This window comes from Geotrypetes seraphini, chromosome 11 (genome assembly GCF_902459505.1).
Source record: "Geotrypetes seraphini chromosome 11, aGeoSer1.1, whole genome shotgun sequence".
Taxonomy (NCBI): Eukaryota; Metazoa; Chordata; class Amphibia; order Gymnophiona; family Dermophiidae; genus Geotrypetes; species Geotrypetes seraphini.
In genome coordinates, this window is record NC_047094.1 from 130,143,457 (window position 1) to 130,168,403 (window position 24,947).

A 24,947-nucleotide genomic window follows, 5' to 3' on the forward strand; every position below is an offset into this window, starting at 1 on the left:
CGTCTGGTATGGTAATATTTCTGCACTTTTATGTTCTTTTAACTTCTAAAATTAACCCCCCTCCCAGTTTTACAAAACGGTAGCATGTTTTTTATGGCTGGCCGCAGCGGTAACAGCTTTGATGCTCGTAGGACTTCTATGAGTATCGGAGCTGTTACTGCCGTGGTTGGTGCTGAAAACTGCGCTACGGTTTTGTAAAAGGTGGGGGGGGGGGTAAGTAAATAAATGGAACTAATAAAAGAATTCATTGTGAAAAATCAACGATCAAACAATGTACAGAAAAGCAAACACCTGCTCACTGTTGTTTGAACTTTCATTTACTTCTCTATCTACACCCATAATCTGATGACAATGATAACAATTGTATTAATTATAACCTTACTTAATTATAACCTTACTTACAGCTGCCTTTATAGTCCTGCAACTCTAAAGCTCAGTTCAGTTAGGAAAGGAGACTCTCGGACCTGCAGAAGAAATCAAGGTCTCCATAAGGTAAAGTTGGAAAGTTTCTACGAAGCTTGAATTGGTGAAGCTGGTAGGCTCATGGCTATTTCCTTTGCCGCTATATGAGTTTCATTAAATGTGCTTGTATTGTTTATAAAATTATTCATGGATTATTTGACTCTCTGATACCCTTAATCTTAAACTCTTCAAACATTTTGGGTTGTAGAACTATTCATATACATAGGTTAACTTTTCCTTCGATCAAAGGTTCTCGATCAACCAGCAAAACTGCTCGATCTTTTTCCTTCCTATTGACCGCCCTATGGAATGACCTTCCCATTCAGATACGATTGTGTATTTCCTTTCAGGTTTTCCATAAAATTTCCAAAAACGACAGTTTCAACATTATTTAGAATGTAATCCCTAATGATCTATCTTAAAATCAACATATCTTTGTAAACATATTTTTATTGTAAACCAAGTCGAGCCCTATATCTTTAGGGATAATCTGGTATATAAATCTAAGATTTAGATGTTTTTATCAAAGAATTAATCTCTTGTTCTCTTTGTGGTGGGTTATTCAAAGGATTCTCACAGAAAAGTTTAGCACAGTCCAGGGCTATATGACTTTATGGTTTAAATAACCAGATACTTTAGAACTAACAAGACAAGGCTTTACAAAAATGTAGGGTTTCTAACCATTAGGGGGGTTACCGTATATACTCGAATATAAGTCGATCTGATTATAAGTTGAGAATCCCATTTTCCACCCAAAAAGGAGGAAAAATGGTTGACTCAAATATATTAATATTCAAGTGCCCTGCCTTGTCAGGCTCTGCACCCACCCCCCTTCCCTCCCTCCCCTATCAGGCACTGCACCCAGCCGCCCTCCATCCCTCCCTGTCAGGCTCTTCACCCAAGCCCCTCCCTGCCAGATTCTGCACCCAGCCCCCCTTCCTCCCATGCTCTGTACCCTGTTCCCCCTTCCTCCTCTGCAGATCCCTGGTGGTCCAGAGGTGCTGCTTTCAGTGCTCCTGCCCCGCTGCTAACCCGATCAGTGGTGGCTGCCACGATATTGGGTTTCTTTAGCCGCTGAGTGGCACCGATGCTTTGGTGCTGAGCAGCTTCTTAACTGGCTCCAGCAAATTCTCGAGCCAGTCAGGAAGCCAGTCAACACCGATCAGCAGCGCCAAAGCGTGCTCCTACTCGGTACTACTCAGCGGCTGAAGAAACCCGATTTTGTGGCAGCCACCACTGACTGGGTTAGCAGTGGGGCAGGAGCAGGGAAAGCTCGCTCCTTCCCGCTGCACCTCTAGACCACCAGGGATCGGAAGAGGAGGTACGAGGATAGGGCAGGGAAGGGGGACAAGGTGCAGAGCCTGTTGGCAGCCTGCAATAAATCTGGGAGGGGGGCATTGGCCCGAATATAAATCAGGACCCCCCATTTATGGGCCAATTTTTTGGCCCCAAAATTCCAGTTTATATTAGAGTATTTGATCTGAGTTTGTGTCTATTGCTATGGTTTATAACATCCTAATATATAGTAAAATTCATCTTTAATTATGTGTGGCTCACTGGAAGAGGTGCTGCCTCTGCACCCTGAGGTTACGAGTTCAAATCCCAGTGCTGTTCCTTGTGACCCTGAGCAAGTCACTTAATCCTCCAGTGTCCACCATTTTGAATGCCAAAGCCACAGAAAGGCAGTATGCAAGCCCTACCTTCCCCTAAATACCTCAAGTGGAATTTGATGGGGAAGCACAGAAGTTAAAGTGTGTTACAGCAAAATGAATTGTAAGGCAGGCTGTTAGTGTGAAAATTGTAACAACAGCTGGACAGATGCAATAACAGCGAAAGATTAGAGAAATTGGGCTTCTTCTCCCTCGAGCAGAGGGGATTGAGAGGGGACATGATGGAAACATTCAAGGTACTGAAGGGAATAGACTTAGTAGAGAAAGAGAGACTGTTCGCTCTCTCCAAGGTAGAGAGGACGAGAGGGCACTCTCTAAAGTTAAGAGGGGATAGATTCCATACAAACGTAAGGACGTTCTTCTTCACCCAGAGAGTGGTAGGAAACTGGAACGCTCTTCCTGAGGCTGTTATAGGGGGAAACACCCTCCAGGGACTCAAGACAAAGTTAGACAAGTTCCTGCTGAACCAGAACGTATGTGGGTAAGGCTAGTCTCAGTTAGGGCGCTGGTCTTTGACCTAAGGGCTGCCGCGTGAGCAGACGGCTGGGCACGATGGACCCAGCAGCGGCACTTCTTATGCTCTTATGCTTCTCCATTCCCTTCAGAATCTCTTTGGAATATTTTTATGATTAATATTAAGATGGACAAATGTATATTTTCTGGTAAATATCACAACTTGCTCATTTCGAGGGTCCTTTTACTAAATTGCGGTAAGCGCAAGCACGTGCATACCATATGTTAAAAAAGCTTACTGTGGGACGTACACTGGCATACCAAAGAAAAATGCAACCAAGCTGCAGTGAGAGTAGATGGACAACAAGAAAGAGAAAATGCATAACAAAAATGTACAAGGATCAAGGACTTTAATTGAAGTCCATAAAATGCGGTGAACCAAAAAAAATGGCTCTTGTGGACGTGAACACCAGACCCGACATGGTCCGTGTTTCGGAGAAACACTCCTTCCTCTCCTTCCTCAGGGGTCTGAGATGTTAAATACTCAATCAGCGAGGAACCATATGGATCCCAATGTAACTATTCAGCTACAAACTTTACATAACACCATTGTATCTTGTATGGTTTCTCGCTGATTGAGTATTCAACATCTTAGACCCCTGAGGAAGGAGTGTTTCTCCGAAACACAGACCATGTCGGGTCCAGTGTTCACCTTCACGAGAGCCTTTTTTTTTTTTTTTTTTTGCTCACCACATACACTGGCATAAAATCAAAAAGAGAATACACGATTGGCCATGCAATTGATAATGAAAAACTGGAAAAGTTGGGATAACTTAAAATTATAGTTTCTGGAAGTGACATCATAGGGAAAGACAACACCGGTGCAAGCAGAAGGCTGGAGAAGCTGCTCGCACTGATGAGGATTTAAAAAGGCACGGGGATAGGAAGGGAAGGCACAAATGTGGAGTGCGGAGGGGGCGCGGAAGGAGTGGGACCTGGGGTAGAGAGGAGGGTGAGGGGGGGCCACCACCCTGGGCGCCTCCTTTTTTTTTTTTTTTTTAATTATTTATTTTTAATTATACATTCAAATTTCACAAGAATACATCTTGTTCCATCAAACACAGGGAGGAAAACAAACCAACAAATTAAAATACTTCATTATACAATCATACAGATTATCCCCTTCTTAGGCCACCATAGTGGGGGGTGAGCAAACAAAAATAAATTATGAGAGAAAATTAAGAGGCATTATTTAAACCTATAGGCTTATGTATCAAGCGCCCTTTACGTCCATTGTCCTTCAATCCTTGGAGATCTTTTTAACATCTAGAAATTCCTTCAAATGATTAGGAGAGAAAAAAGTATATTTAACACCTAAGTATCTGACCAAGTATTTACAGGGGTATGCCATAAGAAACGTTGCTCCCAGATTTATGGTCTGTTGTCACATAGAAAGAAATTATTTCCTCCATTCTTGTGTAGTCTTAGCAACATCAGGGTATATCCATATTTTCTGTCCCCCAAATAATTTTTGAGAGTTTTTGAAGAACAATTTCATGATCATATTTACATCTTGCTCAAAAACAAATGATACTAAGAGCATTGCTCTATCCGTATCAGACGTTATTGTTTGTTCAAGTAGAGCGGTCACATTTGCAAAATCTATCACGTTAATCTTTCCTCTTTTCTCTCTTTCAATCTCATTTTCACCTTCTTCTCTTCCAGGCGTCTTCTTATTCGGTAGGTAATAAATTTTATTTATTGGAGGAATACAATTTGAATAAATTTCTAAATTTTCAATTAAATATCTTTTCTGTAAATCTAAAGGCAAGGCACCTGGAATTTGAGGAAAATTAAAGATACGGAGGTTCAAACGTCTATTGAAGTTTTCAAATCGTTCCAATTTCTTATGAATGGAGGAGCTATCTTTAATTGAAGCCACCTTGAATTGTTGTAAATGTTGTATTTCCTCCAGCATCTGTTTAGCTTGGCACCATTAAATCACCTATCACTGCCTAAATAATACCTGCTGGAGTCATGCCTACATAGGTGCTTTAGGATGCCAAACACCACTATGAGCGTGGCGTTAGGTGACCTAAAGTGTCTATGTAGGCACGATTCACAGCATAGATAGGCACCCGAAAACTTAGGCCTACATTTCCGGCACCTATCTTTCGCAGAGGTGCAATTCTCTGTAGGGTGCCATTGCGTGATTGACACGCGATTGGTGGCCGCTGATATTGGCACCCTATAGAGAATCTGGGCCTTACCGCCGACAAAATAAATGTCAGTAGGGAGCTCACGTGGAAACTTTTTTTTTATTTTTTTTAAATGGCTGCGAGCCAATGACAAAATTAGCGTGGGGCCGTTAATTTGGAAAATGTGAACATGTGCCATTTTCCAGCCGTGGCACAAGTGGTCTTAGAGCGCGGGAAAGGCTAACGAAAGTGGCTCACTAAGGCCTCTCTTGCTGTGGCTTTAGTAAAAGAACCATTTTGTCCTGATCTGAAGAAGGATATGTTAACTGTCAAAAGCTGGACAAGAAAATTATGATAAATAAGGCATTATCATTTACATATAATGAGTCAAAATGTTGTGTGATCGTGCATGCACCCAAAAAGAGGGAGAAAAAGCCCCAGACTAATATAGCAGTATGGAACCAAAAGGTCCAAATCAAAACTGGCAAAAAAAAACTCCCTCACAGAACAGCTCAGGTTTAGAAAAGGGCAAAGTCATCCAGAGGCATGTTCAAGGACTTAGCTGACAAAAGATGACTTGAGCTCCAACGCTGTCACATCTTCTCCAATCTTCCCAACAAGTGGTCTCAGCATGGCTGCACTTTTCAAGGCTGTATTGTTTGTTCCCCTGATAAGCCAAACATTGGTGAAACAAGGTCACTTGTTGGGAAGATCGGAGAAGATGTGACAGCGTCGGAGCTCAAGTCGTCTTTTGTCAGCTAAGTCCTTGAACGTGCCTCCGGGTGACTTTGCCCTTTTCTAAACCTGAGCTGTTCTGGGGAAGATTGGAGAAGACATGACAGCGCTGGAGCTCAAGTCGTCTTTTGTCAGCTAAGTCCTTGAACGTGCCTCCGGGTGACTTTGTCCTTTCCTAAACCTGAGCTGTTCTGTGAGGGAGTTTTTATTGCCAGTGAAAGCATCAAAAGCAGTTTTGATTTGGACCTTTTGGTTCTCTACTGCTACATTAGTCTGAGGCTTTTTCTCCCTCTTTTGGGGCGCATGCTGGGTTTGAAGGAGGGGGGGTGCCACAATCACACAACATTTTGAATCATTATATGAGCATATTATATGTTGTATGTCCTCGTATAATTTGTTAACACACTATCATTTACATATCAAATACATGGGCATGTGATTAGGATATTTACATATGCACATAAATTCCACAATTTCATCTAATGAGTTACTGTTAATAATTATTATTTCATCATTAGCTTATGCTACGCAGTACAAGTCCCATTTTATGTAATGAGACCTACTTACTAATCCGGGCTGACAACAAAACATCTTAACAGGGAGTTCACTGATACTTGTCCTCCTTAGTTTAAGACAAATGTCTCTAGAAATCAAAATCATGGCTATATGTATTAAAAGTGAGCCAGGTATGGGGCAATCAAGCCATTGTGTCATCACTGATGAGGTTGGCTCTTAGGCATTAGTGGAATGAGGCATTATGACATCACAATATCTGCTCTGGATACCAGAGGCTGAACCTCTTCACACTAAGGGGAGAAGCGTATTTATTTAATAAAATTACAAACTGCTTAAAATCTAAGTGGTACACTTAAAAACATGCATAATATTGAAACAGAGAAAATGCCCCAAAAAGGAACAAAATCTGATGTTGATATTACTACATCAAATTACTATTCCTACTGTATTAAAAATCTCTCAGCCCTAAGGGGCAGAGAATAGCCCCGATTAGGTCGATGACGTCCCTTTAAGCATCACACGAAGGTGACATTTTTCCCCCCCCCAAAAAAAAAAGGAGGAAAAAAGGTTGGCTCACAAAGTCTACTAAGAGGAGACACCCTTGCCATAAGTCTAGTGCAAGAAATACGAGAAACATCCACCTTCCCATTCTCACTGAAACGGTTACTTATCGTTTCCATGGTTGCATGTGTATCTCTGGCATTTAGGTACAAGCAAGCATTTTATTTGTCATTTTATTTATTGGCATTTATTTAGCATATTTTTCAAGGAATTCACTCAATGCTATGTACAGCAAGAATAAGTGAAACGTAGGCTATAGGAAATAATAGCAGCGGTGGGATGTGCTCAGGGCCTTCAGGGGATTTGCCCCACCCCCTAACGGCCCTCTGGGCACTGCTCTGAATTTGATTGGTTAAGCAGGCAACAGGCAGACGCTGCTTGGCCAATCAAATACAGATCAGTGCTGTCAGGGCCTTCAGGGGGTTTGGGGAATCGCCAACTCAAGAGCTCTGCTTTTTTTGTGTGTTTGTTTACTTTTTGTTTCATGTAGTTTGACTGGTTGAGCAGGCTGCGGGGGGGGGGGGGTGAAGTGGGGTTCGGGTATGCCACAGAAAAATATTTCCTTCGTTAGTGTGCCGGAGCAAAAAAAACAAAAAAGAAAATTATACTTTAAAATGAAACAGGTCTCCTATTTAGGTGAAAAGGTGAATATATTTCCAGACGTATCTAAATGGACTCAATCTCGCAGGAAAGAATTTCTTACATACCGTACAAGAGTGGTTTCTTTAGGGGCAAGTTTTCAGTTAAGGTTTCCTTGTAAGTGTTTTATTTCCTATCAAGGGAATAAGTATATATTTTTTGAACCGGCCCAATTGGGTTTTTTCCTGGAAGGTAAAGGGCTTCCTACCGTGGCCCAGACTGAAACTGAAGTTGTATAATGAGGTCATAAAATGGTAAGAATGATGTATGTTCGAGCTTAATTTCCTTTTATTATATATTAGTTTTTGATCCTTGACTCCCACAAGGAGGTTTCTTAAGTTTTTCTCTCCTTCACAGGTGGACTATATTTAAGAGATTTTCCTCTTTCTTTTTGTGTTATATTCATTTGTTTAATAATGAATTGAAAAGATGTATTCAATATTTCTTGTACAATTTTGTATGTAATTATTTGAAAATATAAATAAATAAATAAAAAAAAACAAAAAAAAAAAAAACAAAACAAAAAAGAACCCAAACGTTTACGGGCACTGGGTTAGCCCAATAAAAATGAAACTTTTTTTTGCTAACCTTTCTTGCCCACTATTACTGGGGTCCTTTTAGCAAACTGCAGTTAAGCGGCCTTAGAATATCCATACATGGGTCATGCCCGTGCACTGGGGTAAAATGGCCAATTTTTCTATTTTCCCCATTATTGGCCATGCGCTTGTTTTCCCTCTAACATCATTCATGACTGAAGTAAAAAATCAGATCTCATTTATTCAGGCACAAATAGAACAACGGACCACTAAATTTAAATTAAATCTCAATCCGGAAAAATCAACATTTTCCCTTGCTAGTCCTAATGATAAAATCAATAAAAACATACTCCATTTAAATGGTCAAAATTATTCAATAGCTACTACGATAAAAATATGAGGCGTTACGCTAGATCACTCGTTATCTTTTAACGACCATACTGATTAAAAAAATGCTTTTCAGCACTATGGAAGCGTCGCACTATTAAAAAAATATTTTGTTTTAACGTCTTTTAGGTTACTGGTTCAAGTCACCAATTTAGTCTATTCTGGGCTACTGTAATACAGAGTTCCCCCGGTCATTCGCGGTTGGCGGTCCCAGTCATTCACAGTATTTTCCGACCGCGACCGCCAACCAGGCGAGGACAGCTGGAGAGGCAGGAGAGAGCAGCCGGAGCGCCAGCGAGTGAAGGAAATCGCTTGCTATATGCTCCGACCGCCTCTTCCTGCACTAAAGATATTCGCTGGTGTCCAACTATTTTCAATTGTAAGATGTAAAATAGTTAATTTCTTATAATTCAAGCTATGTATAATTTTCCTTTCAACCACCTTGCATTCATCTACTGTAATTCGCAAATTGTACAGCTCTTCTTCTTTGTGAACCACCTAGAAGTCGCAAGATTGTGGCGGTATAGAAAAATAAAGTTATTATTATTATTATTATTAAAGTCGGGCCTTACCAATCAGGAGCTGCTTTGACACGCAGCTCCTGATTGGTAAGGCCCGACTTTAGTGCGGGAAGAGGCGGTCGGAGCATACAGCGAGTGATTTCCTTCACTCGCCGGCGCTCCGGCTGCTCTCCCCAGTCTCCCCCATGAAAAACCGTATTAGTGGTTTTTTCAAGATTCGCGGGGGTTCCTGGAACGGAACCCCCGCGAATTTATGGGGAGTTCTGCATTGTTTATCTGGGATCTCATTTTAAAAAAAACCCTCTTAATTGGCTCAGAATAATACAGCAGTCAGTCTGATTTTTGGCCTTAAAAAATAGGATCACTTAAGCCCTTATTATCTAAAGCTCCACTGGTTGCCATTCAAGGCTAGAGTTTTGTTTAAATTTGGTTGTATTGGTTTTAAAGTTTTATTTGGATTGACTCCAATCTACCTCTCTTCCCACTTTCAATTTTATAATTCAAACGAGAATATGATCCCATCGGTAAAAGCATGTCGCAGCAAGAGATTCTCGGGGAAAAACTTTTGCATTTCAGGCTAGTGCAACGAATTCACGTTGGAACGCTCTTGTTTCCCACGCTCAGTCTCATGTATTTTTGAAAAATTCTTACAACTCACCTGTTTGACAAATATGTGACTTTTACCCCCTCTTTTACAAAGGTGCGCTATGCTTTTTAGCTCGCGCTAAATATTAGCGCTTGCTAAACACTAATGCGTGCATGTTATCCCATGGACGCATTGGCGGTTAGCGCACGCGATGATTGAGCGCGCGGTAAATGCACGCTAAAACACTTAGCGCACGTTTGTAAAAGAGGGCCTCAATTTGTAATTTCTGAGAAACATTTGAGGCTCATGGATGTAATTCACTGTTTGTGAAGGTTCTTCTTCCTTGAACTGATGGTTTGGCGGTATATATGAACCCCCCTACTGCCAGCCATCATGTAGGCAGTAAGGCTCAAATTCTCTAAACGGCGCTGTTTTTTTTAGGCACCGGTAGGTGAAAAATGCCGTTTAAGCAACATTCTTCACTAATTTTCAAGGTGGTCCCACCAGCACCTAACAAAAATCTGCGCCAGAATCGCACCTCCATAGAAGCTTTACGGGGCCTAATGCCAACGTAGGCGTGGCTAATGCTGGAATTGGCATTAGGCACCATAAAGCGCCCAGGGAGGTGCAATTCCCGTCAAACCCTGGCCTACATTTCTGGCGCCTGCCTTTGCTGGAGGTGGGATTCTCTAACTGGCGCCGGCGCGCGAGTGACACTTTTAAGGTGACTGACGGCAATGGCGCTGACACGAGCTAACAGCTAGCTTGCAGCCATGTAGCTGCTTTCAGCAATTAGCATAGAACACACCTACTTGCTACCCCCAGACAAACTCCCAGAGCTAAAAAATATATATATATATATTTTTTTTTTTTTTAAGCACATAGGTAATAATAATTATAATAATAATAACAATTTATATACCGCAGGACCGTGAAGTTCTATGCGGTTTACAATGATTAAAGATGTTACAGATTGAGTGGAATAAACATAGTTCAGACTTAGTGATTGACAGTTCTAGAGATCGTTTGTTGAGGACTAAGATTGTATAGGTTGGTTTCCTAAGTATTTCAGGAACAGATGTGTTTTTAGGCGTTTCCTGAATTCCCCATAGGTAGTAGGCACGAGTAATTGTTCTAGATCTTTACCCCACAGTGCTGCTTGATGTGCGAAAAGATGTTGGTGATGACTTTTAAATTTACAACCTCTAACCGGGGGAGAAACAAAGTTCGGGTGTGAGCTTCGCCTGTGTCTGTTGGTTGTGAAAGAGAAAAGGTCTGTTATGTATTTAGGGGCTAAGCCACAGAGTAACCTTGAAGCACAAACAACCAAACTTGAATTTCACACGTGCCTCCATCGGCAGCCAGTGTAGAAGTCGATAAGGTGTTACGTGATCAAACTTCGTCAGTCCACAAAGTAGTCTAACCGCTGCATTTTGAACCAGTTGCAATCGCCGCATATTTTTCCGGGAGAGTGCCAAGTAGGCGATGTTACAATAATCGAGTTGACTCAGGATGAGGGATTGTACCAGAATTCTAAATGATGAGACATCGAAGTAAGCGCTGATGGACCGAAGCTTCCAGAGGGCGAGAAAGATCTTTCTAATCAGGGAGTCTACCTGGTCTTTCATGGTCAGGCTCTGGTCCAGTGTTACTCCCAATACCTTCATCGCGGGTTGAATGGGATAACTAAGGTTATTGATGCACATTGATGCTTTAGTGTCAAGTGGGTGATGGCGTCCTGTGATCATTTTTGCCCACCACATGCAAAAATGATCACAGGACGCCATTTTTACTGCAGTAAGCATAGTAGTGTTTAATGCAGCTTAGTGAAAGGATCCTCCCCTATGTACTAACACAAACCAGCTCTCTCTTCAATATGTAATTACTACATTTTTCATTAATATAATACCTGGATCTTATTGGCTGTCTCACAGATGTCAGAAGCCTAAAGTCGCCTTCTTTTATATCTGTTAACAGATTCCAGAGAATAGTGACAGAAGGAACGGATGATGTGGAAGATTTCCTCTTTTATCCTGCTCATCACAGGACTTACTTTCTCTTATTGTACAAATCCTGGAATAACGCTAAGAGTAAACCAAAAAGGACTTAACTATGGTATGCTAAAAATTCCATGTATAAAGTGCCTAACATCTAAAAAAGCATAAAAAAAAAAAAAAAAGCAATATGCAAATTGTATATTACATAGAAGATGCTTGCTTATGCTTATTGTTACAGAGTTAATTGCTGGTTTGTTTTGGGGTTTTCCTCATCAGTACACACAAGTGTACTGTACAGGAAAAAAGAAACAGAGAAACATGATGGCAGATAAAGGCCAAATAGCCTATCCAGTCTGCCCATTCGCATCATCTGCTATCTCCTCCTCTCCCTATTGGCTAAGGCTCTTAGCATTTGCATCTCCTCTTCCTATAGGTTAAGGCTCTTTATACCTGCATTGTGAGGTCATAGAACTTTATAGTTATAGAAACTTTGTAATATGATGGCAGATAAAGGCCAAATGGCCCATCCAGAGCATCCATTATCTGCTCCTCTCCCTATTGGCTAAGGCTCCAAACATTTGCATCTTCTCTTCCTATAGGCTAAGGCTCTTTACATTTGCATTGTGAGGTCATAGAACTTTATAGTTATAGAAACATTGTAACATGATGGCAGATAAAGGCCAAATGGCCCATCCAGAGCATCCACTATCTCTTCCTCTCCCTATTGGCTAAGGCTCTTAACATTTGCATCTCCTCTTCCTATAGGCTAAGGCTCTTTACACCTGCATTGTGAGGTCATAGAACTTTATAGTTATAGAAACATTGTAACATGATGGCAGATAAAGGTCAAATGGCCCATCCGCAGCATCCACTATCTCCTCTTCTCCCTATTGGCTAAGGCTTTTAACATTTGCATCTCCTCTTCCTATAGGCTAAGGCTCTTTACACCTGCATTGTGAGGTCATAGAACTTTATAGTTATAGAAACATTGTAACAAGATGGCAGATAAAGACCAAATGTCCTATCCAGTCTGTCCATCTGCAGCATCCATTACCTCCTCCTTTCCCTTTAGGCTAAGGCTCTTTACACTTGCATTTTGAGGTCATAGAACTACAGTATATGGTTATTGAAACAGAGGACAGATAAAGACCAAATGGCCCATCCAGTCTGCCCATCCACAGCTTCCATTATCTCCTCCTCTCCCTATAGGCTAAGGCTTTTTACACCTGCATTATGAAGTCATAAAGCTTTATGGTTATAGAAACATGATGACAGATAAAGGCAAAAGTCCTATCCAGTCTGTCCATCTGCAGCATCCATTACCTCCTCCTTTCCCTTTAGGCTAAGGCTCTTTACACTTGCATTTTGAGGTCATAGAACTACAGTATATGGTTATTGAAACAGAGAAACATTGGTGCATGAGGACAGATAAAGACCAAATGGCCCATCCAGTCTGCCCATTCGCATCATCCACTATTTCCTCCTCTCCCTAAGAGATCCCACATGCCTGCTCTACCCTTTCTTGAATTCAGACAAAACCAGAGGAACAATACTATGCAATCAACTCCTTCAATATTCTCTTTTGTATTTTTTCCCCCATAGCTAATGATACCGGAAAGGAGATTTTGATGCAGCAAGTAGAAGATGTTGTAGTCACAGATATCAGTGGTGAAAAAGGAAGCCTGAAATTCAACATCACAAAGTAAGTAATTCATGCCCTGTGTGAAAATAATGAACCCTCCAGTGGTTGCAGTTAGACATAACTGAAGATAACAGAGCCAGATATTCAAGGCCATTTATCCAGATAAGTGATAAGAACATAAAGAGTTGCCATACTGGGATAGACCGAAGGTCCATCAAGCCCAGAATCCTGTTTCCAACAGTGGCCAACCCAGGTCCCAAGTACCAGGCAGAAACCCAAAGAGTAGCATTCCAGAGCTGAGATTGTGATGTCATAATGCTTCATTCCACCAATGCCTAAAGAGCCAAACTCACCAGTGATGTCACAATGGCTTCATTATCTTATACTTGACTCACATAAGAATTGCTGTACTAGCACAGACTCAAGGTCCATCTAGCCCAGCTTCCTGTTTCCAACAGTGGCCCACCCAGGTCCCAAGTACCCAGCTAGATCCCAAGTAGTAAAACAGATTCTATGCTGCTTATCCTAGGAAGAAGCAGTGGATTTCCCCAACGCCATCTCCAGCTCTCTTGATTGTAAACCGCCTAGAAGTCGCAAGATTGTGGCGGTATAGAAGAATAAAGTTATTATTATTATTATTATTATAATGGCCTATGGATTTCTCTTTTAGGAAATTATCTAAGCCTTTTTTAAAACCTTGCTATGAAAACTGATTTCACCACTTTCTCCGGCAACGAATACCAGAGTTTAATTACACGCTGTGTGAAGAAATATTTTCTCTGGTTTGTTTTAAATCTACTGCTTAGTAGCTTTATAACATGACATAATATAACATAAAATTTTTATTTGTATGTTGCAATAAACCATGAAATTCGATGCGGTTAACAGGAGTTACGTAGAAGACCATACACGAGTGGTGAGGATACGAATACAAATACCATAATATCATGATAAGGTCATGTCGGTGTCAGGTGAAAAGCGTGCCGGGAAAAAGGCGCGCGCCGAAGAAAATGACTGTTTTAAAGGGCTCCGATGGGGGGGGTGTGGGGGGCAACCCCCCCACTTTACTTTATACAGATTGCGCCGCGTTGTGGGGGGGTTTGGAGGGTTGAAACCCCCCACATTTTACTGAAAACTTCACTTTTTCCCTAAAAAACAGGGAAACAGTTAAGTTTCCAATATAATGAGGGAGGTTACAACCCCCCAAACCCCCCACAATGCCGCCGCGATCTGTATTAAGTAAACTGGGGGGGGGGGTTCCCCAACAAAACCCCCCGTCGGAGCCCATAAAAACACTCTTTTTCTTCGGCGCATGCTTCCATCTTGCGCTCAGTTGTCGGCGCGCGCCTTTGTCTTTGGCGGTTTTGTCTATCCCCTAGTGTTAGCATTTTTTAAATAGTATTTTTGCCTTTGGCTGAACATTATTGACACTTATCTAGCTAAAAGTTATTTGGTAACCCTAAGACCATGGATTATCCAGATAAAAGTTATCTGGATAAGATGAGGCCGGGTCAGAGGTGGTTCTGGGAGGCATAAAAAATTATCCAGAGAGCACAGAAATAGGCCTAAATGATGGGCTGAAGCTCAAAACCAAACCTTGGTGGTAGAGGCAATTAGTACTGGATTTCCCCATTCTGCAAAGGGCGCCTATCTTTAGACGTGCTTTAGACGTCCAATTTAAGCGGATAATGAGCGATTTAAGGGTCTTAACAAGCGTTAATTGGGACTTCGACGGAGTCAGGTGTCGGTTAGGCGTTCTCAGATCTAAGACGCGAGATGGACGCAGGTTTTGGGAAATCGGACGTCTATCCGACGCCTAAGTAACGCCGATTGGCACTTGCGCCACGAGAACGTCTAAAGCTTGCCTAAAACTAGACGTAGTTTATAGGATCGAGGCCAAAATGCAAAAACAATGTGCAGACCACAGATTAGCGTTTTGGCATCAAGGCTTTCTCTTGTTCTGTGATTCTTAAGGCTCCTGAGGCAGGCCTGTGGGCCGAAACATGTACATGTCGAGTCATTGAATCATTGATTGGACCATGATGACATTGGAAGAATAAAGATCTCTACACCTCCAGATGAGTTTGTGGACACTTTTTTAGTGTACATCATTCTTTTTTGGACAATCCCATTCTTGGTTTCTGGTATTTCATTCGTGGTTATGTTATTCCCCTGTTTTGTGGTAGAGTTTCAAAGATGACATCCATAATTCTAATATTCATATTTGCATTTTCCTCCAGCATGAAACTAGAAAACTTAACAATTGGCAGCAGTGCAATGAAGATTGTACCCAGTATTGGGATTGAGATTTCCATCAGTAATAGCAATGCAGCCGTTCGCAGCCAGTGGCATGCGGATAACGGGTCTGGGTAAGTACTAGTGATCAAAAGACCACTATATGAGCTGGGGGGCACCAGCCCACAGATTATAGCAGTGCACACTGGGAGCTTGAGTCCAAAACCACACTTTGTTTACATATCTAAATGCAATCAAATATGCTCCCAAGAATGTGGGGGCAGAACAGCGGCATTTGGTTTTAGTGAGCCTCTGATGCAGCCCTTGCATTGGCGGAACAAGTCCATGTCGGGCGTTCTACACTTGTATGCTTGTTTTGGGAGTGGGTGGCATAGGGGTTGGAGTTACAGCCTCAGCACCCTGAGGTTGTGAGCTCAAATCCCTCACTGCTCCTTGTGACCCTGGGCAAGTCACTTACTCCCCCCATTGCCCCAGGTACACTAGATAGATTCAAAATATTCCTCTTCAATTAGTTAAAAATACTAAAATTCTAGGAGTAATTTTTGATAATAAACTTAATTATCATGATCACATTAGTAGTATTGTTAAAACTACCTTCTATAGGTTGCGGAAAATTCGATCTATTTCTAAATTCCTCTGTCCCAAAGCACTTAATATTCTTATTCACTCTCTGGTGATGTCTAAAATCGATTATTGCAATTCATTATTTACAAGAATTGCTTTACAAGAAATTAAACGATTACAAATTATTCAAAATGCTTCTATTAAATTAATAACAAAATCTAAAAAATTTGATCATGTGACACCACTCCTTAAAAAGGCTCACTGGCTTCCAGTCATTCATAGAATTATGCATAAATTATGTACAATTATTTTTAAAACATTAGAAAATAAGACTCCAGCATTTTTATTTAGGTTTCTTATTCCATATTCAGTTAAAAGAACCTTAAGATCTAGTGAACGGAACCTGTTATCAATTCCTTCGTTAAAAATTATTAGTACAAGAAGACAATTTATCTTCTCATGTACAGCTCCCCAGATCTGGAATGCGCTTCCCATGTTTTTACGGGAGGAGAAGGTGTTTGGGAAATTTAAAAGCAAATTAAAAACCTTTCTGTTTAAAGATGCATTTGCAAATTAATTAAATTTTATTATAAAAGTGTTATTTTAGTGAATTATTCTGCTTTTTTTTTTTTTTTTTTTTTTTTGTTTTTTCAACTTCCTTTTGTATTTTCCCTGTATGTTCTTTCTTTACTATAAAAAATGTATTTCATCCCCTCTTACCTTTTGTTTATATTATAATTAATTAAGTGTATGTAATGTTTTTGTTTCCTTATGGATGTATATTTTATTGTACATCGCTTAGAAATCCGATTAAGCGATTGAACAAGCCAATTAATAAACTTGAAACTTGATAGAGTATGAGCCCACCGGAACAGATGATAAAGTACCTGAATGTATACCACTTAGGATATAAGTGATATATTAGTGAATTAAATAAAAATTGTATTAAGGACTTTTCTGTTTGATCTGCCCTCTTTTTATATCATACGTATTCTATCCTCTCTCAGGCCACTAATATACTAAACTGGAAATTCCTCTACATGAGCAGCCACCAAAGGAGAATTGTCTTGTGGTGTTGGCTAATTTAAATATAACATAGTAGATGACAGCAGATAAAAATCTGACCGGTCCATCCATTCTGCCCAACCATACACACGTTAAAAGTCATGATATAAATTGTCTGTTTCCATAGATATTTCTGGGCCATAAACCTAGTGGTCTGCTCAGTTCTCTGCTTAGGTTCCAACCACTGGAGTCCCTGTCAAAGCCCACTCCAGCTGATCTAAACGATCCCAGTCGTCGAAGCCCTCCCCTGCCCATCCTCACCTGAACGGCCATCTACAGACACAGACCTTAGTTCGTCAATATTTACTATTCTTTTCTGATTCTAGATCCTCTGTGTTCATCCCACAATTTTTTTTTAACTCCGTCACTGTTTTGGTCTCCACCACCTCTCTCGGGAGCGCATTCTTTTTTTTTTTTTTTTTTTTTAATTTATTTATATTTTCAATTTACAATTCAAGTATCACTTGTATAGAAAAATAAAGATAAGCCAATAAAGTACTAATATAAACATTTCTACTCCCAGACTTTTTACAAGAAAAATCATTATAGCTTAACTTCAACTCTAGTCCACTATATGGATCCAAGGCATGGAAAGCGGATGATTAAAGTAATTTAAACAAACTAAGTTGTTATATAAAAGAAAATAGGCCCTTTAGGCAGAGACAGGTCAACAAAAATCAATTATCCTCTTATTCCCCCTTAAACCTGAGGTGCTGTAGACAAAAATGTTGTCAACTGGCTTGGATCAAAGAAAACATATTTTTTCATACTATATTGTATAACACATTTACAAGGGTGTCGAAGATAAAAAGTCGCCCCCAAAGCTATAACCCCTGGTTTTAAAATAAGAAATTCACGTCTCCTTTTTTGTGTTTCTCGAGCCAGATCTGGAAAAATCAATATTTTAAGTCCCATAAATTTCTTAAGTCTATTTTTGAAGAAAAGCCTAAGCAACCAGTTTTTATCTGGTGCTAAGGCTACTGTAATCAACAGTGTCGCTGGAGAAACCATTTCTATATCAGAACGCTCCAATATTGCGGGAGCGCATTCTAGGCATCTACCACCCTCTCTGTAAAGAAGAATTTTTTAACATTACTCTTGAGCCTACCACCCCTTAACCTCAAATTATGCTCTCTGGTTTTACCATTTTCCTTTCTCTGAAAAAGATTTTGTTCTATGTTAATATCTTTAAAGTATTTGAATGTCTGAATCACATCTCCCCTGTTCCTGCTGTCATCTAGAGCAGCGTTCTACAACCACCGGTCCATAGAAATTTCCTGCCAGTCCACCGGGTCGGCATGTGCATCAGGCCCAAACTGTGTTCTTCAACTGCCAGTCTGCAGTGCGATTGATGCGTTGTTAATAAGATTATATTGCGTGTATATATGAAAAATGAATGGAAAAAATAGTGTTACAAATTAGGACTATGGGGGCAGGGTCTGGGGTGGAGATTGGGTAGAGATGGCAGGGTCTGGCCCACGACTTAGCCCAGTGTTCTTCAACCGCTGGTCTGCGGAAAGATGCCGGTCCACAAAATAATTCTTTTCTTTCTGCCGGTCCATAGGTGTAAAAAGATTGAATGTCCCGGAGGACCATCAGGCCAGTCGGGTTTTCAGGCTGGCTCTAATAAATATGCATGAGAGAGATTTGCATATAATGGAAGTGACAAGCATGCAAATCTGCTCCATGCATATTCATTAGGGCTATCCTGAAAACCCGATTGGCCTGGTGGTCCTCCAGGACAGGGTTGGGAACCACTGATGTAGAGTATACATATTTAGGGCTTCCACTCTCTCCTCATATGTCTTTTGTCGCATCCTCCTCCCCTACCATTTTTGTCGCCTTTCTCTGGACTGTTTCAAGTCTTCTTATGTCTGGATGGAATTTGCTGCTTTAGACCTGGAAAAAAGTATGCAAGATATCATGGGCATTATTGCAGAAATATGGTATAATTAGGTTTTACGGGAAACTGGTTTTGCACAATTTTGCATGCATTATTTAGTTAGGTATGGATCTCTAGGAAAGTTATTTACATCATATTTGAACTCATTAACAAACTGTTGCATAAAATTTGTAAAATGTGATTGCCTGCAGAAAACAGCATGTACTGAAACTGGAAATGGTGGATGGTAATTGTCCCCCTATATCATAGGGCATGCCGTTTTACATTTAAGAAAAATGCAAGCTCTGTTTGGCATTTTAAGGGACCTTTTATTAATGACTAGTGCATGCTATCTGCCAGAGGAGCCTGCTTTGTTTTGGGTTTTTTGTTTTTTTTTACTACGGGCCCTGATGAACAAAACCTACACTAATTAGAATTATTTTGTGGACCGGCATCTTTCCGCAGACCAGCGGTTGAAGAACACTGGGCTAAGTCGTGGGCCAGACCCTGCCATCTCTACCCAATCTCCACCCCAGACCCTGCCCCCATAGTCCTAATTTGTAACACTATTTTTTCCATTAATTTTTCATATATACACGCAATATAATCTTATTAACAACGCATCAATCGCACTGCAGACCGGCAGTTGAAGAACACAGTTTTGGGCCCGATGCACATGCCGACCCGGTGGACTGGCAGGAAATTTCTGTGGACCGGCACCGGTCCGTGGACCGGTGGTTGAAGAACACTGCTCTAGATGACAGCAGGAACAGGGGAGATGTGATTCAGACACAAGTTTATGCATTCACAGTTGTAATCTCATTTGGCTTACAATGAAACAAATTCTATGATGTTTCCAATGTGTTCAATATTAACCCACCATCCCTTCTTTTTACAGCTCAATCGATGGCACACCTGTTTTACAGTTATCTGAAGTAAACATGACAATGGTCTTCAACATTTCAAGGAATGATACAGGGTTTCCATTATTTTCCGTGGTTAATTGTAGCGTTAACATACCGAAGATTGACCTCAATTTGGATCCGAAAATGAAGGAGTGGGTATCAGAAGAATTGCATTACAACTTAATAAGAGTTAGACCAGTGGTCTCAAACCCGTGGCCTGGGGGGCCACATGCGGCCCGCCAGGTACTATTTTGAGGCCCTCGGTATGTTTATCATAATCACAAAAGTAAAATAAAACCATTTCTTGATCATTTCTCTTTATCTATAAATGACAATATTATTATTAAGACTTAGCCAAAAGGAAAGATTTATAAATTATAAAGAGTTTTACCTCATGCATAATTGTCATTTCTTTAATAAGACATTAACTATTTTTTCTGAGGCCCTCCAAGTACCTCCAAATCCCAAAATGTGGCCCTGCAAAGGCTTTGAGTTTGAGACCACTGAGTTAGACCGATTCAAAACTGCACTTCTCCTCCAAAATGCAAGTGGAGAAGAAGAAAAAAGAAAAACATTTTTACATGACAAAAATAATTCAATTTGTAGCCTTGATAACGTGAAATAAGACATATGGAAATTTTGTACTGAACATTCGTCCCGTAGAGGCTTTAAGGGCAGCAATCTTATATCTGGATGCCTCCTTTAAAATGCTCTAATACAAAGATCTTCCCAACCCAGTTCTAGACGGTACAGGAGCTGAACAAACCTAAGATTATCTGCTAAACAAGTAGAGCAAATAAATACCAAAAAATATTTGTGATGGGCAGGCTGTCAGTTTCACAGTTTGCCAAGGAAAGCACTGCTGCCACAATAGTACACCCAAAAGGGTATCACCTGTGAAACATCCCCGGACCTTACCCAGCGTGCGAAATCAGTGCATGACAAGAAAAGTGCTTGAAAAGGTTTGTTCCGTTGCTCCCATCATAGAAGGGTAATACAGCAAGCAAAGTCCTTGCCTAGGCCGCGAATGGCAACAAAATCAAAAGTCAGAACTTGGCTGGATTTTGAGTGGAACAGAGCACAGTATTTATCTGCTGGAATGCAATCAAAAAAATACTGAAAATCAATTCACCTGCTCCAAAGGTCCAAATAATCCATGTGTTATATAAGTCCAACGGGGCTCCGTTTCAGAGGCTAAATCTCCCCCCCCCCCCCAAATCAGGAACTTTGAGCATTGCTAATCTCTGCTCGATATAGATTGAAAACCGCCCCGCAATTTGATGTACCTAAATCCAGGTTCACACATTTATGCCAGGTCAATGGAAGATGCGAATTAGAGAATGACACGGTGACAAAATTCATCATCGTTCCCGTCCCCATGGATAACCGCGGGAAACCATCTTCATGTCATTCTTTAAGGAGAGAGGGAAGAATCAGAGTATGAATGGCCACAACCACTGACCCTCAAGCTTTGCTTTGAAGAATGCTGGTGTAGAAGGACTGAGGTTGAAACAGACACTACAGAATGACAGTCTCTGGTATCCAGAGCAGATATTGTGATGTCATAATGCCTCATTCCACCAGTGCCTAAGAGCCAATCACATCAGTGATGTCACAATGGCTTCATTATCCTTGGCTCATATAAGAATCAGAGTATGAATGGCCACAACCACTGACCCGCAAGCTTTGCTTTGAAGAATGCTGGTGTAAAAGGACTGAGGTTGAAATAGGCACTAGACAATGACATGGGATTATTTCCCGTGGTTATCCGCGGGGACGGGAACGGTGATGAATTTTGTCACCGTGTCATTCTCTAATGCGAATGGCCATGAACTTATTAACTTATAGTAGCAAGGGCCAAATTCTGTATAGGGTGACCATAGTTGCGTGCGCAAATCTGAGCACGTTGCCGATTTCTGCACGTAACTTAATTGTTTGATGAGCCAATCAGTGCCGATAATTGACAATTAACAAGTAATTGTCACTAACTTGAACTAATTAGAATCTGCACGCACAGCTTTCTAAAAAGTAGTGCGTACTGCGTGTAAATTCTAGTGCTGGGGGGGGTCTCAAAAGGGGGCATGGCCAGGAGAGGAGCATGGGAGGATCGTGGGTGGTCCTAAAAGTCAGGCACACTATTAATAGATTATGCCCAGTCCGTGCGCAACTTGGGCGCGGGTATTTAGGTTTTCATTGGCATAAACATTTGTGCCTATATGTTGGCCATGTGGATGGGCGCCGTGCGTGATTTTATAAACCGCGCCTAACTTTGGAGGCATTTTCTAGAATTGTGCTAAAGCGCTGTCGTCTTCGGTGCTGATTTTGTAGCTGTCGTATATAGAGCATGGCCCTATAAGGCAAATTCCGTACAATACACCCAACGGTAGGCGCCTAAAATTAGATACCCAGCTTAATTAGTAAATTGGCTTCAATTGTGAGCTTTAACAAGCTCATAATTGGAAAAAAAACAATAATAAATTAATTGGGCGATCAGCACCTATCTTTTTAGGCATGATTCTACAAAAAAATTTAAGTTTGGCCCTGGTTGGCATGATTCCGTAAAGGAAGCCTAAGCGTGATTGGCACGTGATAGGCACCTGTCTTTTTAGACGTCATTTATAGAATTTCACCTTAAGTGCGTAGCTTACAGATGCGTGCATAACTTACAGTAACTAAGTAACTTATAGTTCCACTCTTGCCCTTTCAATGCTCCGCCTACATATACAACTCCTTGCTGTTACATCTTATAGCATTTATACACACCCTTATAGAATAGTGTCTGGTGCACTTACACACCTAAGTGACACTTTTCTGTGCACTTACATGCGTGGGGTGTGCAACTGCCCTTCTAAAAGGTGTAATTTTAGGAACCTTAAGTGTCATGGCAAAAGGTGGGTTGGGGGGGGCAGACCATGTCGGTGGGGGCACTGGCACACCTCCACCCTACCCCGCCATATCACGCCTTGCTCATACCCTCCGTGCCCCCTCACCTCGTACCTCGGTATTATCTTCGCTAATGCGAGCAATTTCTGCCTGTTGCTCGCGCGCAATCTGTTCCCTTCCAAATGGCTTCTGGGTCACAGGGGCCAGGAAGTGACGTCGGTGGGGAATCCAATGCTTTGGCGAGGAGCATGCAGCAGAAGCCACTTGCGCTGGCAAAGATTTAGAGGTACGGTGGGGAGGAGGGAGAGTGCAAGTGTGACATGGGGAGGGTGTGAAAGGAGTGTGGGGGGAGGCATGGGGAGGAAGGCGCAAGGGATGGGACGCCTCCTACCCTTACTACGCCACTGCTTTTAGATATTACTGTAGTCTGCCTTAATAATATGTACAAATCCATGCAATTTCTTTCCTACTCAATTTCTGGCAGAATGTTCATGAAAGAGTACACTGAGAAAAGTCTGCAAGATAACATCACCGCGGCCTTGAACGACAAGGTACGTCACGACTGTCAGTTAGATTTTACGGAACCTAATGACTCTGAAACACTGCTGGAACTTAGAGTAATCGTTCAGATGTGTCAGATTTTATCCATTCTGCATAAGAAAGAACGTATGATTCAGGTTTATGGAATATAAGGAATTAGTGTTAAAGCCCGTTACATTAACGGGTGCTAGAATAGATGTGTAGACTTTTAGCACAATGGGGCGCTGAGGCGTTTCTTTCTTTCTCTCTGTCTGGTTTTCTTTCTCTCTCCCTGTCCCCTTTCTTTCTGTCTGTCTTTCTTTCTGTCTTTCTCCCTACCCCCTGTCTATCTGTGTGTCTGTCTCTCTCCCTGGCTGTCTGTCTTTCTTTCTCTTCTCCCTTCCTTTTACCACCCCTGTCCAGCAGTACCCTTTCCCTGCTCCCCCTGTCCAGCAGTAGCTCTTCTTCCTTCCTTTTATCTCCCCCGTCCAGTAGTACCCTTTCCCTGCTCCCCCTGTCCAGCAGTAGCCCTTCTCCCTTCCTTTTACCTCCACCCTGTCAAGCAGTACCCCTTCCCTGCCCCCCTGTCCAACAGTAGCCCTTCTCCCTTCCTTTTACCTCCCCCCTATCGAGCAGTACCCCCTTCCTTGCTCCCCCTGTCCAGTACCCCTTCTCCCTTCCTTTCACCTCCCCCCTGTCAGTTCCTTCAGCAGTACTGCTCCCAGCAATTATCTTTGCTGCTTCTCTTTCACTCTCTGGTTTCCTGCATTTGTTTGCGGCACGCCTCAGACTGCTGCTTCTCAAGCTCCGTCATGACCCGGTTAAGCGCATAGATCTTCGCCCGCTGCCGCTCCTTCAGCTCCTGCTCTGCCGATTTCTGTTTGGCGTTCTCCTGCCGACTTTGCTAAGAGGTGTCGCGGCAGCGTAGTCAGAAGGCAGGAAGTCAGCCGGCGTCGGAGATCAGGGCAGGAAATCAGCTGAGGCAGGCACTGCCCATGCGCGGCACAGCACCGCGGAGATTGAAGTGCGCCTGTGCACTAAGGGTATTATTATAGCGGATGTCCAAGCAAGCTGTGAGCCATGTTATCACACCCAGACCAGATTTCACAAAACTTTTGAATCTGCAGAACAAGATGTTATGGCTTAAATTCCTTTGCTCCTTTTTTAAACGGACCTTCTTGGTTCTTCTGGGGTTCTCTAGTAATAACAATTCCACTCTCACTTATTTATTTTGACTTTCAATTTTAGTGCTTTCTTGTAATAATAATAATAATAATAATAATTTTATTTCTTATATACCGCCAAAGCCGTAGTAGTTCGAGGCGGTTAGTTCGAGGCGGTTTACAATAAAGAATGAGAGAAAACCTTTATGTATGAGTGTCTAGGGTTACCAGATGTCCAGGGCAGGATTAATTCATCGAGGGCCCCTAGGCACCCAAGTACACTGGGCCTCCTGCCCCTCCCCACCCCACCATGCGCCCAGGCGGAAACAGGAAGCTGCGTCAGAGGGAAGCTTTGGGCAAGCAGCACCGCTTGCACAATTACCGTTCAAGTTGCCTTTCTTACCCGCGTTGCTTGCTCGTCTTACTTTCCGTCAATGGGGGTGGGGGGGCCGCGTTGCCGATCGGGGTGGGGCCTGTGTTGCCAATTGGGGGGGGGGGGCCCGCGTTGCCGATCGATGCTGGAGGGGCCCATCGCCGTTTGGAAAAAACAATTTTGATGCCTTCCTTCATCGGGCTCCCCTGACCATTTCGGGCCCTAGGCACGTGCCTACTTGGCCTATTGGTCAATGAATCCTATGGCCTATGAATCCTGCCCTGCAGACATCCAAATTTCCCTGAACATGTCCCACCCCCCCCCTTTATACCTTAAGTATCCCTGGTGGTCCAGCAGTGAATCACGGCAGGAGTGACTTTCCTTCGCTCCTGCTCGGGCAGAACCATTAGCTAATTGGCTGCCGAGAGTTCTCG

General features: G+C 42.0%; 1 protein-coding gene across 1 annotated transcript in view; it reads left to right on the forward strand.

Moving 5' to 3' along the window:
• The first annotated feature begins 447 nt into the window (after window positions 1-447).
• LOC117345727 (BPI fold-containing family C protein-like) overlaps window positions 448-24,947 on the forward strand; it is an 85,589-nt gene continuing 61,089 nt past the window's right edge. The window contains exons 1-6 of the mRNA XM_033914804.1: window positions 448-492; window positions 11,242-11,379; window positions 12,864-12,963; window positions 15,144-15,272; window positions 19,569-19,727; window positions 22,943-23,009. Coding sequence (XP_033770695.1) covers window positions 11,271-11,379; window positions 12,864-12,963; window positions 15,144-15,272; window positions 19,569-19,727; window positions 22,943-23,009 — 564 coding nt within the window. The 5' untranslated portion in view covers window positions 448-492; window positions 11,242-11,270. The remainder of the gene's footprint in view (window positions 493-11,241; window positions 11,380-12,863; window positions 12,964-15,143; window positions 15,273-19,568; window positions 19,728-22,942; window positions 23,010-24,947) is intronic.